Source organism: Scyliorhinus torazame, chromosome 14 (assembly GCF_047496885.1).
Source record: "Scyliorhinus torazame isolate Kashiwa2021f chromosome 14, sScyTor2.1, whole genome shotgun sequence".
NCBI lineage: Eukaryota > Metazoa > Chordata > Chondrichthyes > Carcharhiniformes > Scyliorhinidae > Scyliorhinus > Scyliorhinus torazame.
Window position 1 is genome coordinate 41305122 of NC_092720.1, and position 12501 is coordinate 41317622.

The 12501-nt window shown below is 47.3% G+C and overlaps 1 protein-coding gene across 6 annotated transcripts in view; it reads left to right on the forward strand.

Annotated features, from left to right (window-relative positions):
- The window catches only part of mecom (MDS1 and EVI1 complex locus), a 1243903-nt gene that overhangs the window by 477372 nt on the left and 754030 nt on the right, over positions 1–12501 (forward strand). For all 6 annotated transcript variants that reach the window (XM_072474007.1, XM_072474005.1, XM_072474006.1 and 3 more), the window contains exon 2: positions 571–908. In XM_072474007.1, the coding sequence (XP_072330108.1) occupies positions 571–908 (338 nt within the window). The remainder of the gene's footprint in view (positions 1–570; positions 909–12501) is intronic.

The following is a 12501-nucleotide window of genomic DNA, read 5'->3' on the forward strand; positions in this document are numbered from 1 at the left end:
GGGCTGCTCACAACATAAAAGTTGGCACTATCACTATAGGTTGTGCTCATTTTGCTGATAAATAATCCATGCTTTAAAAAATATATACACATTAAAGTTTACAACGCTATCTTGCGGAGTTCATTAATATTTTATGAATGATTGTTCAGTAATTTATCTTAAACATTGCCGGACAGATTTGTCTTTTCCCCTTGCCACTCCTGGCAAATTTGGTCACTTTCACTTCAAGTTTCTTCTTCCATTTCTTCCAGCTTAGATTCCCAGAGTCACTTGTTCATGTTTCATTGTTGATGACTGTTGACACCCAGCATAATTTCAATTCTTTCCCCTTATCCCAGGTTTCCTGTGCTACCCTGAATGACCCCAATTTTTCACTTCAGTCCCACGTTTCTATTGATATTCAGAGTGACCTCAATTCTCTAATGCTGTTTGAGATTACCACTACTATCTAAATTGACTGCAATATCCTCTCTTCAGTCCAGAGACTGTGAAATATCAATCATATTTTTTATCACGATCGTTGATTGGCTGTCTCCAACTCTTTGATTTCTGCTCTATCTTTCTAATTAGGTGATGATGGTCTGTATGATGGGTACTCTGCCATTGCACCAGTAGAGGCGCCTAATGCCGACGATGAGACAGGTCCTCTGTCCCTCAGCGCACATGATCTTTCCTCACCTGCCACATCGAATGAAGACTTCACGCCAAAGGATGGCTCCCCCTACAAAGCTCCCATATATATTCCTGATGATATTTCCATTCCATCCGAATTTGAACTCCGTGAGTCAAGCATTCTAGGTGCCGGATTAGGAATATGGACTAAAAGAAAGCTCGAAGCAGGTGAAAGACTTGGCCCTTATGTTGGAGAAGAGCTATTGAGCTTGAAGGATCCTTCTCATGGCTGGGAAGTAAGCACATATTTTCATTTCTCTATGTTTCAACTTTCTATACTTTGTGGTTTTGTTATTTGGAAAAATTCTGGTTTGAACTGTGATTGATTCCCTTTCAGGAGGATTAAAAAAAAAATTATGTGCTCAATTTTTAAATGTGTTTATTTACTAAGTGTGTTGAATGTCTAATTTTGTCTCAATGCCGACGAAGCAAGACTTGCAGTTGATGGTAAGCAGAGTTGCGTAACTTTTCATATGGTGGAAAAGATTTTATTTTCACCATTTCAATGTAGGGCTAACATTGCAAATCAGTGTAACCTTGTAACAACGGCTGAATTTCACTTTGATTGAAATCATTAGAAATGACAGTCAGGCAATTTCTATAGTGGCAGCCAATTTGCAATGCCTGTTTGATGTGCAGGTGTCCAGTTGAAGTTTACCTTAGTGAGCCCTGGTGTAAAGTTTTTTTTTTAACAGCCCCGAGAGTTTTCTGGCAGGAATAGTTCTTGGGACAATTGCACTTCAAAAACTTTGGTCTCTCAAAATCCTGTTCATAGCAGTCGTGAGATGGCATCTCTTAGCTACTCGATCAACACAATTCATTTCAATATATTTATTTTAGATTTTTATATTTATCTTGTTTATATTTAATATTTTTACTAAAAATCGGTGTTATCTGATCAATAACCTAACTGTTGGCAGGTTATTGATGCAAAGTTGTCATTGTATCACAATTGTTTTATGATAGCAATTATCCAGGTGTATAACCACCAACAGGACTCTTGGTATAGTGGTAATCAGACTGTTCCTGGTTAATACACTGTGAGTGGTTAAATAATTGGTTATGCCATAATAATTCCCCTGATATAACCAGCAGCCTATACGCCTATGAGCTGCGGAAGGTAGCCACAGTCCAAGAGCAAACCAACATATCATTTGGGGACAGAGTGGGGACTTCGCTGATCATTATGTGTTCCCAACATTGTCAAAGTAGCTCCAAGATTTTTAATCATTAGTATTTCTGGCAAAAAATTAAAAAACATTTTAAGAAGAACACATTTGGAAGTTCTTTCAAAATCAGATGAGATTTTTCCACAGAGTTAGGTTTTTAACTTCTCAATAAGGCACAACATTGACTGCCTTTTATTAAAAACCATCTGACGTTCATTTACATGTAGTTTCTGTAATTGGTGGTCCATCCACAAGTCCAGTTTTACACGTCCTGGATGCTAACTTCCCACTATGCTTATAATGTCACTAACAAATCATAAACACAAGGGGCACTGCACTCCCAGGCTCCTTTAATGCTGCAAATTAATTTTATTATTATATTTATCTATCAATAATATTATTCAGTAATGATACCACCACAAGAACCTCTTCTAATTTTACTTTGTAACACTTGAAGACTGTGAGTGAATATATACTATAAAGAGTTGATATTGTAATGTAATAGTGATTTAGTTGGAGATTTATAAACAAATTGAATACCCTTCTCTAGTCTGTCCACATGTCTACTCAAACTTTTTCAGTGAAATAATGCTTGCAATACAGTGTCTGCAAATTTGAGTGAGCATTTCATATGTGCAACAGCCAGGCGGGGGAATGGTTACACAGTCTGGTCATACATGTCATCGAATAAGCTGCCAGAACTGACTTGTATCAGAAGTACTGCAGTGCACTTCAGTGAGCTTAATCTCATGTAATCTTCTTCAGGTAAAGATTCAAGGTGGGCAGATTTTATGTCACATGAGGGGTGACTGAATTATGCGGGAGATGAAATTTGATTTCCCGCTGCTTGATTGAGATGCAGAGATTCATTCAGTCAGCAGCATGTTTGTGTTGTGTTGGGCCTCATACGGCCTGTAGCTTGTTCCCGCTTGTAACACATTTGTGGGCCATGAGTCATTGGCAGAAAACCTTTTTTAATTGTATCGGACTTTCAAGATAAAGTTGGGGGCGCTCGAGAGTATCACAGTACCTGGTTCACATTCGTTTAAAGGCGGTGTGCAAAAGTAAGCTTTGTGCACTTGTGTCTGAGGTCAGTAATTTTCCTTGTCGAACTTTGCAGCCTAAGGGAGGGCAGCAGGAGAATGGAGGTTTGCATGGAGACCCTGGGCCAGCATGGTGTTGCTAACTTTTGGTTGGCTCTTCATTCGTAATTTGCTCTGTTTGTTTAACCTTTGCTCTAGAGTAGCCAGGTATCTTTATGATACCGCCACGAGGTTCAAGTTCAAGTACTGATCAATAACTTAACACACCAATTAGTAAGATTCAAGTCAAAACACATTTATTACATACAGTAAGTCACTACTTATGCATATAATTCTACTTGCTAGACTATTTCTATCACTAAAAGGCCTATACTTAGCTTTGGAATTGGCCCACCAGGTCAGGGGAACAAATGGCCTTTCGTTCAGGTCCTGAGTCTGCAGGATTCAAAAGCTGGTATGGACTTGTAGCTAGGAGCGCCTATCTCGTAGCGAGCGTTGGCTGGAGACTTACTTGGTTGATGTGGCCGCTTGGGCAGTTCACTCTCCGGGATTGATTCATGTTGTTGAGTGACCCTGCCAAGAAAACCGATTTGAACTTGGGGGCTTTACTTTATAGTCCCCAGGGGCTTCCCGCCCTTCTGGGGACTGGAGTTGTTCCCTGATCGCTGGGCGGTCCCTAAATGTCCGTTGGCCTTCCTTTGTCTTGGCTCCTGCTGGCGCCGAGGAGTCTGGCTTGGCTTTATTCACCTTAAGTGTTGCGATTGTGCCTTGGAATCGCTCATTACTATGCAGATGGCTGCTGGTTTCAGTGCTGTCTGGTTTTTGCAGGTTCCAATACACAGGATTTCTGAACTTGCTCGTTTTTGCCTGTGTTGGCTGAATTTCCCTTTAGTCTTTGCGGTTCTCCCTTTTAAGTCGGGGAGTGGCCAACCCAGGTGGCTACATTCCCTCCTTGTGATCCCTAACGCGAAGTGTGAAGGATCACATAACTGCATTGTCTTCATTCCCTGACCCAGCGAGCACTCTTCCATGGCCTCTACACTGACCGTAACTATGCAATGAAAATTTCAACTAACATTCTAAGTGGCGCTATGTCAAAACAGGGACATGCATTACAACATTAAAAAAAACGGTACCTCTAACTATCCTCAATAAACTACACTCACTCAAACATTCAATCATACTAACTTCCTAACAATACAAAAATAAAAGCAGCATTCACATTTTTCCTGGCTTGGCAGTCAAGCACAGGATTGTACAATCTTTCCGTCGTAAATGAAACACATTTTTTTTTAATTTACAAAAAGAACGCAAACGAATGTCCTTTATTATAGATCGAGGGGTTCGGGGTCCTGGTGATAACCGAACATAGGGGATCTTATCCTGCATACCGGGGTGCGAGCGCGGTAGGCTCTCCTTCGCCATTTCCTCATGCGGATAGTCTGCACGATGCTGCAGAGTATCGGCAACACTGATAGGGATTCGACTACGTAGGAAAGGGAGTACCATGTTATGAGCTTATCACACCATGATGGTGTGGTGTTGCCTGTTACTGGGCTCTGGGTGCTATGGGGAAGTGACTCATTAATGGCCGGGAGGGTTGGGGTCAGGAGGTCCGCGTTCGCGCGCAACCGAATACACATTATAATGGTGGTGATCAACACGGAGGATGTCCTCATTGTTCTTCTTCTTTCTCTTCTCTTTTCTTTCCTTGGGGCTTCTGGAGTTCTGTGGGATCAAGCATAGTGGCTGTTACTACCTTGGTTAATATCTCGTCTGTTAGTATGTCTGTCCTTTGGTGCCAATTCCCCTTTACAATTTGTCACCAGATGTGACTCCCTCATTTTTTTCTAACTGAATATTCCGGACAAGACACTCTTAACAATACTGAAACAGTGCGAGCCGTCTCGCAGGCTGTGCAATTTACCATCCAAATGTTTGAGGATGTAAATAGCATAGGGATGGCAACCTAAGGGTTGCCAGAAAACAAAACAAAACTTTTTGAACCAAGAGTGCCGAAATGAGGTGCGTATGGGACGCGACGATGGAATTGGATGGAATTGGATGGAATCCCCGGGTAGGACGGTGACCGATGCCGTATGTGCTCTACCCGAGCGTAGCTGACCAGAGGGGGGTCCTCAGGCAGGGCGGAGACCAATGCCGTTTCTCTACTGCCTGAGCAACCAGCAAGAACGGGCAAGAAATGTAGTCATCGTGGGGGTTGCCGTATTGGTTCTACCTTTGAACCAGAAGGGCAGTTATGAACGGGGGCTGGCAAGCTCTCAGCGGTTTCTGCCGATGAGCGTGCTGGCAAGTTTTCATAGGTTTCTGCAGACAAATATGGCGTGTGGCCGTGGAACTTCCGAGTGTCCAAACAACACTTAACAATAACACTAACAAACAACATTGAACATGCTGCAGGTTCCATCAGAAAGGACACCGTTTCTCCCAAGCGGTTCCTTTTTGAAACATCATTTGGACACCTCAGTTATCAGTTGCGAAAAGGGTCGCAAAGGGGTTCTCGTTTTGGGAGTCAGACTCAAAGTCGTCATCTTCTCCTGGATGCCATACTCTTGAATGTATAAGGGCTGATAGGGCTGCATGGTGCGATTTGGGGTCCATCTCGTCGTTCCGGACCAGCCTGCATGAATTATCGCGATGCCAAAAGGTGGTGTCTAGTTCTGTGGGGATGGAATCGTCATCGTAGGGCGGTGGTCTTTGGTGGGGTTTGTTGAGGAATGTGATGAGGAAGGGATCACTCGAATCGTGGTCAGATTCGCTGGGTGTGGGTCCTGTTGCATGGGGATAGTAGGGAGGCGTGCTGTGGCTATTGTCTGAGTCACAGTCGCTGTCACTGCTGCGGCTGTCTGGCCATGTCAGGGCGGAGTCTAGAGGTCGGGGTGGAGTCAAGGGCGAGTCCGTGGATGTGGTGGGCGTGTTGGGGGAGGGCAGGGATACGTTGGGTGTGGGCGGTGTGTGGTCTGCTGCGTCGAGCATGATGTGGTGTGCGTGATTGGACTGTGGGCCATAGGCCTTAAACTGGTTATATGGAACCACGCAGTCTTTCCATTGGGGTACTTAATTTTATACACGGATTGGATTGGATTGGATTGGATTTGTTTATTGTCACGTGTACCGTGGTACAGTGAAAGGTATTTTTCTGCTTTTTACTTTGTCCACAATGGAGTAGGGACCCGAGTACTTTGGTGACAGGAATGTGCTGGGGTTCTAAATTGAGAGCATGACCCGCTGTCCTACCTCAAACTCAGTCGCATGCACTGTCTTGTCGAAACGGGCCTTGCTCTGTTTCTTCCTTGTGCCGAATCTTCCTGCGGCTGCTAGTTGAACCGTTTTCACATTTTCAACTAACTGTTTGACTGCGTTCTCGTGTGTGAGGGCCGTCACTTCGGGGCTGGTCAAGTCCAATCCTGATAAAAATTCTGTGCCTTTCATGGGGCGTCCGGTCATGAGAGTGTGTGGGGTGTAACCTGTGGAAGTTGAAATAGTATGCCAAATATCGTGAGGACGTTCTTCATGACACGTCCCGTAAAATGGGAACCTTGGTCGGATTCAATGCTGCGGGGGAGTCTCCATCTCGTAAAGATGTGGTGGGTTAAGATCTTTGCGGTGGTCTTTGCCGTGTTATTTCTGGATGGGAATGCCTCTACCCGTTTCGTAAAAGTGTCTATGACGACTAATACGTACTTGTAACCATTCCTGCAAAGGGGGCAATGGTCCTATAAAATCGATCTGGAGGTTAGTCCAGGGGCGGTTAACGGGGCGGTTGTGACTAAGCTGAGCCTTCTTTGCATATCTGTCCGGATTGTTCTGGGCACAGATAAGGCAATTCTCAACGTAGTGCGTTACGTCTTCTTTTAAACTTGGCCACCAACAGAGCTGCCTGAGGTGGGCTGTAGTGGGGTCAATTCCCTGATGTCCATGACTGTCATGGAATAAACAAATAAGTTGATTCCTGTCCTGTTCAGGAACCACATAAAGGATGTCTTTTAACACCACACCGTCATGTGTGGTTAGTGCATTTTTAAACCTATCATAGGGTGCTGTAAATTGTCCTTTTAAAATCTCCCTGAGATTGCTATCCTGCTTCTGGGCCTGCACTAAATCCTCGCTATTAGTCTGCGAGACCTGAACAGCATTCACTGGTGCGCCTTCGGCGGGTGTCCAAAAATATCCATGCCTGGAACCTGCTTTTGCCAGTGCGTCGGCCTTTGCATTTCCAGGGGGGGAGCAACAGTGGTGACTGCGAACTTCAACAATACCAAAGGTCCTGTCCTGTGCTTTATCTAAAATGTGGCGGAGCAATGGGGCTGAAGGGAGGGATTTTCCGTCTGCGGAAACAAATCCTCTTGCTTTCCACAGGGGTAGGAATTTGTAAGGCTATTGCAGACATAGAGGCTGTCCGAGTATATGTCTGCTGGTCTGGGGAAGGAATCTGGGTGATCCACAATGTACGCAACGGCTGCTCGTTCTGCCGCCTGCGCGCCTAAGTGGCCTGGTAGCTTTAAGGAGATCTCTTCTAGGGCGCGTCGCTGCGCGTCCTCGACATATATGCCGCATCCTGTAATGCGCTTCCCTTCTAGTACTGTGGAAGAACCATCCACATAAATCCTTAAAGGTGCGCATGTGTCTGTGTGCTGGGGGCTCTGGGGTGAGCCAGCTATCTTTCGGGGGGGGGGGTGTTTCCGCAATAAAGGGGCCTGTGTTGTGGTGCGGTGAGATGATTTCACATTCATGGGGGGTGCCTGGGTACTGAAGGTTATCGGCTAAGAAAGTGTGGGTCTTGGTCCTTTTAACAGTGATGTCCTGTCCCTGCAAAAGAAGGGTCCATCTAGCTGCTCTAATCTGGCTAACTGTACCGTCCTTAAGTCGTCCGTCCAGTAAAAGTTGGGTGGGGGTGTGTTCTGTGAGGATTGTGATGGGGTTTAGTCCGGTTATGTAAGAAAAATATTAGACTGCCCAGAAAACTGCGAGCAGGTGCCTTTCACAGGCCGAAAATCCCTGCTCCACAGGATCGAAAAGTCTAGAGGCGTAAGCCACGGGTCTTAACTGTTTGTGCCGTTCCTGGAGGAGCACAGCCGAAAGGGTGCGGTCGGTGCTAGCTATCTTTATAGCGTAGGGGGAAAGCGGGTCAGGAACTTGTAGTGCGGGGGCTGCAATGAGGGCTCTTTTCAAAGCATCCGTATGCTGCGGATGCTATTCCCAGGGGGCTCCTTTCTTTAGGAGTTCCGAGAGGGCTGCTGCCTTGCTGGCGAAACCGTCAATGTGGTTTCGGCAGTAGCCAACCAGTCCTAAAAATGACCGGAGGGCTGAAACATTCTGGGGAAGGGACAATTTGGCAATTGAGTCAATTCTTTTGTGCTCGATCTTGCGTTTACCATGCGTGATAATCGTACCCAAATATATCACTTTGTTTTCTAAAATCTGGGCCTATTTTGGGTTTACTTTGCAGCCAATCTGTTGTAGGAGTTCCAGGAGTTCGGACAGAAGCTCGATATGCTCTATTTGGTGTCTATCTGCAGTAATAGGTCGTCCACACACTGGACCAGACATTCGGGGCGAGAACATTTTGACAAACCATTTGCCAGCTGTCGGTGGAAAATGGAGGGGGAGTTGTGGAATCCTTTGTAGAAGGCAAGTCCACGTGTATTGCTGGCTTTTAAAAGCGAAGGCAAATTTGTATTGGCCTGCTTTTGCCAATGGAATGGACCAGAATCCGTTACTGATGTCCAAAACCATAAAGTATTGTGAGTTGAGTCCCTGTTTGAGCATGGTCTTGGGACTTGTGGCTACCGTGGGGGCTGACTTTGTTGAGTTCCCGGTAATCGATGGTCAGTCGCCATGATCCATCGGGCTTTCTCACTGGCCAAATCGGGACATTATTAGTGTAGGCTACTGATATGAGTACGCCCTGCTCTAATAATCTGTCGATAACTTTTGCGATTTCTCCCTCTGCCTCTTGGGGAAATCCGTATTGCTTTTGGGGTCTGGGGTCAGGTCCTATGATTTGAACGGAACCAGTCATCCGGCCACAGTCGTGTTTGTGGGTCGCGAATGCTGTCCTGTGCTTCTGCAGAACTGCCCTAACCTGCTTGTCTGTGCTAATCGTGGTCGGGTCAAACCAGAATTCGCTGACTGCGCTAATCTTGTTTGCGTATTCACCTATTGTGAGCGTTGCGAGGGCTCTTGCGGATTTTGCCATTCTCCAAACACATTGGTTTACCGGATCAAATGAAAGGTGGTGGGAGTTCATAAAGTCAATTCCCAAAATGTGTTCTGCTGTGTGGGGTAGATCGACTAAAACTATGGGGTGCTTTGTCGTAATATTGCCAATTTGAATGGGTACAGGGGCTGTGATGTGTCCCTGCTGTGAGTGGCCTGTGAAGCCGCCGAGGGTGATTGTGGCTGTAGTGGGCCACGTGTCTTTCTGAAACATGGTGGAGGAGTTAATTGTGGTGCGGGACCCTCCTGTGTCCCAGAGAAATTCGATGGGCTGTCCCCGTATCTTTGCTGCAACTACTGGTCGGCAATAACGAATATAATGTCAATCCCCATATCAACAAAAACAATCCCATCATCCCACCAAGCCCCAAACAGCAGCCTGCATGTTAACATAAACAAATAACAAAAAGGAATCAGGAATCAGCCATAGTCACCATCAACACATACAGTCCCCTCCCCCCAACTCTCCCAACTAATGTTCGATGTTATCCAATTCTTGAAAGTGCATAATGAGTAACATCCATGAATTGTAGAATCCCTCCATCCTTCCCGTCAGTTCAGACTTAACTTTCTCAAGAGTCAAGAATTCCAACAGGTACCCCTGCCACGCCAGGGCACAGGGTGGAGAGGTTGCTCTCCATCCCAACAGAATCTGCCTTCGGGTGATCAACAAGGCGAAGGCTACAACATCTGCCTCCGCACCCGTTTCCAACCCCGGCTGGTCCGACACCCCGAATATTGCCTCCCGAGGGCCCGGGTCCAGTTTCACGTTCACCACTTTGGAGATGACCCTAAAAGCCTTCTTCCAGTAATCCTCCAGCTTTGGACAGGACCAAAACATATGAACGTGATTAGCGGGGCCTCCCCCGCAACGTTCACACACATCTTCTACCCCCTCAAAGAGCCGGCTCATCCTCACCATTGTGAGGTGTGCTTTATCTCGCACCTTCAGCTGTATCAGCCCCAACCTCGCGCACGAGGTGGAGGCGTTCACTCTCCAGAGCACCTCACACCAGAAACCCTCCTCCATACCCTCTCCCAACTCATCCTCCCACATTGCCTTGATCCCATCCAGCGGTGCCTTCTCCTCTTCCAAAATAGTTCCGTAAACTGCCGACACTATCCCCCTTCTCCAGTCCCCCTGTCGTCAGCACCTCCCCCAGCAATGTGGAGGCCGGCTCCACTGGGAAGCTCTGTATCTCCTTCATGGCAAAATCTTGAACCTGCATCTATCTAAACATTTCTCCCTGTTCCAGCCCATACTTCGCTCCCAGCTCCTTCAATCTTGCAAACCAACCCCCAAGAAACAAATCTTTTAGTGTCTTAATCCCCTTCTCCTCCCATTTGGATTTTTAAAAGTTTAACTCTGTATTCTGACAGAACACAGAAACAGGAGCTACAGTAGACCACATGACCTGTCAAGCCAGGTCCACCATTCATTATGACCTAGGTGGGATGTACCTTATACTGTAGTATGAGTGGTAGAACCTGCCTGCTGGTTCCACTCAGCAGGCGGAGCATAAGAGTCTGTGTTTCACCCATAGCAGTCATTCTGTACTGGAGCTGCTAGGGTAACTAATTGTTCATTAAAGCCTTCAATTGGACTACAATCTCGCTTCAGTAGTGATTGATCGTGCATCAAGGGCTTTAATGACCGTGGCAGAAGTCATGTCGGGGCATGGGATGGCGAAGGGGAACCGGGAGTACTCATCAATTACGTTGAGGAAGTACACGTTGCGGTCGGTGGTGGGGAGGGGCCCTTTGAAGTCCATGCTGAGGCGCTCAAAGGGGCGGGAGGCCTTCACCAGGTGCACTCTATCTGGCTGGTATAAGTGCGGCTTGCACTCTGCGCAGACTTGGCAGTCTCTGGTTATGGTCCTGACCTCCTCAATGGAGTAGGGCAGGTTGCGAGCCTTGACAAAACGGAAGAACCGGGTGACCCCCAGGTGGCAGAGGTCATAGTGGAGAGCCCGGAGTCGGTCCACTTGTGCGCTAGCACATGTACCGCGGGATAGGGTATCAGGGGGCTCATTGAGCTTCCCCGGGCGATACAAGATCTCGTAATTATAGGTGGAGAGCACAATCCTCCACCGTAAGATCTTATCATTCTTAATTTTGCCCCGCTGTGCATTGACAAACATGAAGGCTACCGACCGTTGGTCAGTGAGGAGAGTGAATCTCCTGCTGGCCAGGTAATGCCTCCAATGCCACACAGCTTCGACGATGGCTTGGGCCTCCTTCTCAACGGAGGAATGGCGGATTTCTGAGGAGTGGAGGGTGCGTAAAAAGAAGGCCACGGGTCTGCCCGCCTGATTGAGGGTGGCAGCCAGATCTACGTCTGATGCGTCGCTCTCGACCTGGAAGGGGAGGGACTCATCGATTGCGTGCATCGTCGCCCTGGCGCTGTCTGCTTTGATGCGACTGAAAGCCTGGCGGGCCTCTGCTGATAGGAGAAAAACCATGGACTGGATTAGTGGGTGGGCCTTGTCCACATAATTGGGGACCCACTGGGTGTAATAGGAAAATAAGCCCTGGCAACGTTTCAGAGGCTTGGGGCAGTGGGGGAGGGGAAACTCCATGAGGGGGCGCATGCGTTCGGATCTGGGCCTATGGCTCCATCATGCACTACGTAGCCGAGGATGGCTAGGTGATTGGTGCTAAACACGCATTTGTCCTTGTTATAGGTTAAGTTAGGGATTTTTGCGGTATGGAGGAATTTGCGGAGGTTGGTGTAGTGGTCCTGCTGGTCGTGACATTGTTGAGGTACGGGAACATGGCCCGCAGACCGTACCGGTCAACCATTCGGTCAATCTCCAAAGACCCCATTTGTGACACCAAAGGGAACCCCTAGAAAGTGGTAGAGCCACCCGTCTGCTTCAAATGCAGTGTACTTGCGGTCGTCCGGGCAAATGGGGAGCTGGTGGTAGGCTGATTTAAGGTCTACTGTGGAAAAAGCCTTGTATTGCGCTATCTGGTTGACCATTTCAGATATGCGGGGGAGAGGGTACGCGTCGAGCTGCGTATACCTGTTGATGGTTTGACTAGTCTATGACCATCCTATGTTTCTCCCCGGTCTTTACAACCACCACTTGAGCTCTCCAGGGGCTGTTGCTGGCCTCGATAATGCCTTCCTTTAGTAACCGTTGGACTTCCGACCTAATGAAGGTCCGGTCCTGGGCACTGTACCGTCTGCTCTTGGAGCCGAATCATTATGTGCACCCCTATCTCACAGCCACAATACGCTGTAGTGGACCAAACTGGCAAACAGTGAGTCTGTTACCTCACTGGGGAGATTGGGCCCACCCTTGGGAGCAGATGGTCAATCTGATCGGTCAGCAGTTCTGGCAATACCAGCAGAGCCAAGAGCTCAACAGTGG